General features: G+C 37.2%; 1 protein-coding gene across 15 annotated transcripts in view; it reads right to left on the bottom strand.

Annotated features, from left to right (window-relative positions):
* Positions 1–1271: 1271 nt before the first annotated feature.
* The window catches only part of TRIP12 (thyroid hormone receptor interactor 12), a 103611-nt gene continuing 98695 nt past the window's right edge, over positions 1272–6187 (bottom strand). For all 15 annotated transcript variants that reach the window (XM_063442289.1, XM_063442286.1, XM_063442292.1 and 12 more), the window contains 4 exons: positions 5334–5447; positions 3767–3861; positions 3312–3415; positions 1272–2731 (listed from right to left, as the gene is read on the bottom strand). In XM_063442289.1, coding sequence (XP_063298359.1) covers positions 2535–2731; positions 3312–3415; positions 3767–3861; positions 5334–5447 — 510 coding nt within the window. In that variant the 3' untranslated portion in view covers positions 1272–2534. The remainder of the gene's footprint in view (positions 2732–3311; positions 3416–3766; positions 3862–5333; positions 5448–6187) is intronic.

Below are 6187 nucleotides of genomic sequence, written 5' to 3'. Positions count from 1 at the left end.
TTGATAACCACATTATTGTGAGAAAAAAAAAACAAAAAAAAAGAAATAAAAAAATTACAGTCTGTGCAAACCCATTAATAAAGAATACTGCATGTACTGGACTATTTATGTTACACATACTTGGGGACACATTTAAAGGTGCAACCCTCCAACTTTCCCAAATATCTATCTTTAGGATTACACAGCAGCAAACATTAAATGGACACTATAGGCACTCCGACCACCTAAGGTCATTGATGTGGTCTGGGTGCAATGTTCCTGTCCCCTTTACCCTGCAATGGTAACTATTGCAGTTTCTGAGAAAACTAGTTACCTTGCAGGGTTAAGACTGGCACTAGTGGCTGTCTGAATTCTTGCTTGTTGTCGGATGCTGGACATCCTAACGCTCTGCATTAAGGTGTCAATCAATTCCCCATAAGAAAGCATGGTAGCAACGCTTTCCTATGGGGAGGGTCATTAATATGCAGGGAGGCCTAATATCCCCAGCCCCCACTCGTTGCCCCTCCCCATCTGCCCAATTTGTAGTATAGTTATTCCCCTGAAGACCATGTCCCAAATCCCCTAGCCGACGGCCAGTACGTTTAAGTAACTGTACTACCACCCCTCAACCCAATAGTGGATAAACGGCATAAAAACCATTACCAATAAAATAAAAAGTTGAACTTCCCATCAGAAATCTTTTTAACCCTTTTTATTCAGTGCCAAAAGACCAAATTAAGTTACATATTTCCCAAATAACCATCTGAATATGCCTGGTGGAACGATTAGTCTTGTTTCCTATGCATAGTTTCCTTATTTATACATTTTCTCTTTCGGTTAAAAATTAGGCAGCTTTTGCTGGGAGTTTCTTCCCCAACACTCACTAAACTTGTATGCCTGTATATTCATATATGTATGTGTGTTATGACCCCTTACTTTATCTCCTGATAACTTTTGCCCCCCACCCTAAATGTGACGCAATAAAAATAATACATGTTCATCCCTTGAGGTCTTGGCACAGACAGAGCTTATATTGCACAGGAAAGACTTTGCATGCCCCTCTCTTATTTCACAGCAATAGCTGCCCAATGTTTTGTTTTTTCTCTTAAAGTGTAGCAGCTAGCTTTGCAAATACAAAAAGTAAAAAAAGCAAGTGAAATATTCTTGAAAGCACATTCTGTTATATGCATTTGGTACCGAATTTTGTCGGTGCTTTAAAAAAAATAAAAAAAAAAGAAACAACAAAGTTTCAATTCTGGTGTACTATTCAGACAAAATAAAACACATGAAGCAAACTTTTTTTCGGTTTTATTTATATTCAGGTAAAAACATGAACCTGATGAAGTAGATTATTGCAGATCTGAGAAATCAGCACATAGAACAGGACATGTAGAACAGTTGCTCTCATCTGTGTGAAAACGTTTCCAACTCTTTAAATCCCCCCCAAAGAAAACCAGGGAACAATACTTAAAAAATATAACTGAAGAAAGAAAATTACTTTTGAACAGGGAATTTAACTGGATAGGATTTAAAAATGTACATTAATTTGAAAGTCTATGGCTCTATTTGAATGAATACAAGCCAGCCAATAGTTTTTTTTTTCCTTTTACAATATCAAATAAGCAAAAAAACCAAGAATAATAAAAAATAATAGAGAGACCCGCCACTCAGTTCTTTATATACTGTGTAAACAGTTTTAAGTATCCTGTGAAAAGGCCAGTATAAAGAAACAATCAAGCCCTTATTTATTAGAAGGACTGCCTTCTCTGGCCTTAACATCAGGATAAGAGTTAGAATGGGAGACTGTGGCTCAAATCAAACCAACCCACCCTCCCCTCCCAAAAAAAAAAAACAGCCACTGATTGGAGGCCAGATAAGGGGATTTGGTAAAACAAAATTAAGAATGAGGGGCTTGCCGTCAGTCTGCACACGGAAGAAAAATAAATTGCACATTACAAATTTCAGGGCAAGGACAATGTATCGAGAGAGAGAGGGGAAAAAAAATGCTTATCTAGTTTAACTAACTTTTCAAATAACTGGTGATTTTTTTGTGTTTTCTTCACGTCTGAACCAGAATCTGACTTTGCATGAGGGCAGAAGAAGGGATGGGGCAAGAAGCTGAGGGAGGTGTGTATTTAGATGGATACACACTTTGTTTTATTCTTAAATTGCATGGCAATATTTTTTTTTTTTATTCCAGCTTAAAAATGTCTCCATGTTGGGTTTGTTTGTTTTTACACACCTCCTCATTTAAAGTCACACAGCAAAGCATGTTAAAAACAACACTCTTGAAATAAAGGATAATTTAAGCAAAGAAAAAAAAAATCTAAACAAACTTATATCACAACTCTCGAGTCTGATCAGTTTTAAACGTCCAGGAGGCTGTTTAATGGATCTTGCGTCTTTCTTGCTTTTTTTGTGTTTATATGTAATAATCTGCATCGGGTTTTTCTACAGTAAGGCAGGACACGTTGCCTTGACTCTGGTGATACATTTAGAAAAGAAATCATGATTTATTAATCCTTCAGATGGGCTCCGTGGTAAGATCCTCAGGATCAGGAAAGGTGGAATGACTGTTGTCCTTCACGTGCAGCTATTAACAGTTTCTGACGCATAATGTCAATGCTAGAATAGTCTGGCAGTTTAAGGTAGTTTACGCAGGTCATAACGGAAGGGAGAAATTCATCCGGGTTTTCGGTGGATTCAAAAGTCTTGCGGACTATCGTCAGTGGAGGGTTCAGGCTCCGAAAGCCTATGTTCCCATGAGAAAAATAAAACAAAAAGCAAAAACAAATGTAAATATTATTAAATACAACAGGCACCTGCTTATATTGATGTGATTTGATCATTACACAAATATACTTTTACTCCTTTAAACAAACATTTATAACACCCAAGTAAAGTCAAGCTATTTATATAAATAGTTAAAATACTACTGTGCTCTGCTGCTATCTGGTCCAGTTATACAGGTTGAGTGAAAATTCAGCCCTAGTGTGTCATGGACTCTAGGTTCTAAAGCCAATGTGCAAACTTTGCAATCCCTGCGAGGACTAAAATGTCCACAAATCAGAAGACTTTCACTACTTAAACTTTGTCGATTCGGTTTATGGTAGATTATATTTAAATAATATGACCATCAATTACACAGAATATTGCAAACATTACAAAATAAGGTCCAGGTATAGTCTCCTTACATTGTCCCCCGAACTATACATGGTCAAATGTAGACCTAACATTTGTAGTACAAAGTCTCAAATCATCTAAGTATGAACAGAACACTGATGTTGCTGATCCTAAACGATATGCACGTGGCAGAGTTGCCAATTCCTTACCTCCAACTGGGAGTCTGGGGCTGCCAGTGACAAACTGCAGGAAAAGTCTCTGCTGCTCACTGTCAAAACTGCTAAGGATTTCAAAAAGAGATTTCACAGCACGGCTGAAAGAACAAGAATGACGCAAGTTATTTGGTTTACTAGTTTATATGTACAACTGTATGCAGGGACATACTGATCCATATACTGAATGAAAATATACTATAATTCAGGTCAAAAACGCAAAAAAAATTAAAATGAATAAATTGAAAACAAATACATAATATCTACATCAAGTATAAAAGAATGAAGCATCTATGAGTGCGAAAGAAAAATGGTGGGATAATTGGGGTGGTTTTATTGGATACAATTCCACTGATATATGCTGGGAGGGAAATTGAGAATAAGGAGGCTGTAATCCTACGTCATTGTAGTGATAAATAAATAAGCTATATCAATCTCTCTATACCATGTACCTGTCATGCGTGTATCCATGATCTGGTCTGCAGCACTCCATCAGAGTCTTCACATCCCAAGGATCACCTTTACTGCCACACAACAGCTGATCCAGCTGCAAAACAAAATAAATGTACCTAAAATATCAGATATGCAGTGCATTTACGAAAAGGAGCAGTGTCGCTTCATTTATATACCAAGGCCTGTTAGGCTGTGCAGAATACACTCTCTTTGCAGCAGGACCTATAAATCTGTTAAAATATTTAAATCTGCCTCCAGAAATACTTAACTGATCTACAATGAGCTGCAAGAAATAATAGGAATACTCTTGACATGATGTATGATGACAGTATATGGAACATCAAGTATACTGGGAAACTAGATGCTTCCAATCTAGAGATAAAGAATGTGAAGAGACTTGCTATTCTCATTCAGTCCCTACCTTGCACATAAACGCAGATCAACATACAGGTTGAGTGAAAGAGAAAGGATTACAAAAGCGGAACACCCCCTCGTCACAAAAAAAAAATCAAGTAATAAAGGATGATGCTCCATGGGCTATTGTCAGGGGAAAAAAGTCAAGAAATCGAATTTTTGGGCGCTGCCAGTTAACAAACCTTGGTGCTAGACTATGGTGAACAAAAATCCAAGCTCACAGACACATTAAGGAACAATATGTGGAAAGACTGACTCCAAATACCACTGTCATGACCAAATTACATTTCATGTCAGACATGCTTAGGAGTCCCTCTGTTCGTGGCAGAGAAGGCAAACAAAGTGCCATTACTTTTTTTCCCCACCTAAGATTTTATCAGAGAGGAAGGAGGAGGACAGGGACTCCTAGTATAGCTTTCTTGCACCGTATCCTCTACAATAAGATGTGTTTTTAGAAGTGTGTCCCTTCCAAGAATAAATTGTATTTGCTACCATCATCCAAGATATAATTTTTTTTTAAATGTACAAGTAAGGCATATGGGGAAACAATTTATTTTGTCAACACAGATAGCTAGACAGTATTTCTAGATGCATGGCAGGATCCTTTTTAATGCTTTTAAAGTACCAATCCAATCCCAAAAAGCATTTTTTTTTAGATGAGCAGTATCCTATTCGGACAGTTTCTCATAGAAATCAGAACATAAAAATTAGAAACCGGTACTTCCCAGTGAAGAGACTAAAAGGGGAGGGCTTGCAAAGGCTGCAGTTCATAAGTACAGCAGTTTTTGTATATATTAATTGAGGATATATCTACTAAACCATGATTTATAATTTTGGGCACATTTGGGGTTGGCATATTCCTTAATATACAGGGTAAAAGAAAAACAAAACACCAACTCATTATAGAAATATTTGTGGATAGGTGCATCATTAAAACCACAACATGCAATTTAATAAGAGAAACACATTGCAGTTTGTGCAAAATAAGAAAGCATATGGCTTTTATTTGCCATATATTTTATACAGATATGGTTCCTTTAAAATGTATAGTTGTTAAAGTACTAAACTCCTATGTTTTACATGAAAATAATATTTAAAGTGAGCATGACATGCTGTAAACAATATGCATATAAAAATTAAAGTAATACAAACCTCCTCCGGATAAAAATACTGCAGGTGATTAAGTGGGAAGACTGATTCAAAGCCATCTCTGAATGAGTCAAACTGCCTGGAAACACCTTCATTCAGGGCCCAAAATATTACAAGCTGCAAGAAAGAAACTTGTCAGTGATATATTCATCCAAAGATTATAGTTTTGGAGAAGAAGAAAACCAGAATACATTAAACCAGAGCAGCAGAATGTGTTTATATGCTTGACAACATAACATGTTTCCATATGCTATATCAAATGTAACTGGTAACAGCCATTTATCACAGTGTTAAGATTATATCTACAGACTATTGCACAGCAGCTCAGATAGGTGTCGAAAATCCATTTTATAGTAACTTGCCTCCAATTATATTCAATAGATTCCGTGTACGCTCAGTAGCAGAGCTTGGCTGTGTTCAATCCAGCCTCCAATAGGCAATGTCTAACCAGAATGGCTCTGGGGTTCAAGTGCTAGTCCTACACCTTCCACTGAATAGCCAACGTCACCATTTCATTCATTTTTTTGGGCTTTGTATCTGCAATCCTCACCTCTAATGTAACAGATTTCAGGGATCAGCATTTACCCTCGGTATTTATTCCTAGCCCTCCTGAACCCCCACCTCTCATGCAACTGATGCCAAGCTCTGCAAGAACTAACCACATCCTCAGATTCTGACCCATCCTCTCTTTAGTCTGCTTTATAGCATGATTGGTTAACTGCCTTTAAAAGGGACACCATAGTCACCAAAACAACTTTAGATCAATGAAGCAGTTTGTGTGTATACATAATGCCTCTGCAGTCTGTAATTTAGGAGTTAAAATAGGCTTGCTTCTCTCCATGCAGCCCTAGCCACAC

Source organism: Pelobates fuscus, chromosome 2, assembly GCF_036172605.1.
Source record: "Pelobates fuscus isolate aPelFus1 chromosome 2, aPelFus1.pri, whole genome shotgun sequence".
In the NCBI taxonomy this organism is placed as follows: domain Eukaryota; kingdom Metazoa; phylum Chordata; class Amphibia; order Anura; family Pelobatidae; genus Pelobates; species Pelobates fuscus.
This window is presented reverse-complemented; position numbering and strand designations above follow the sequence as displayed.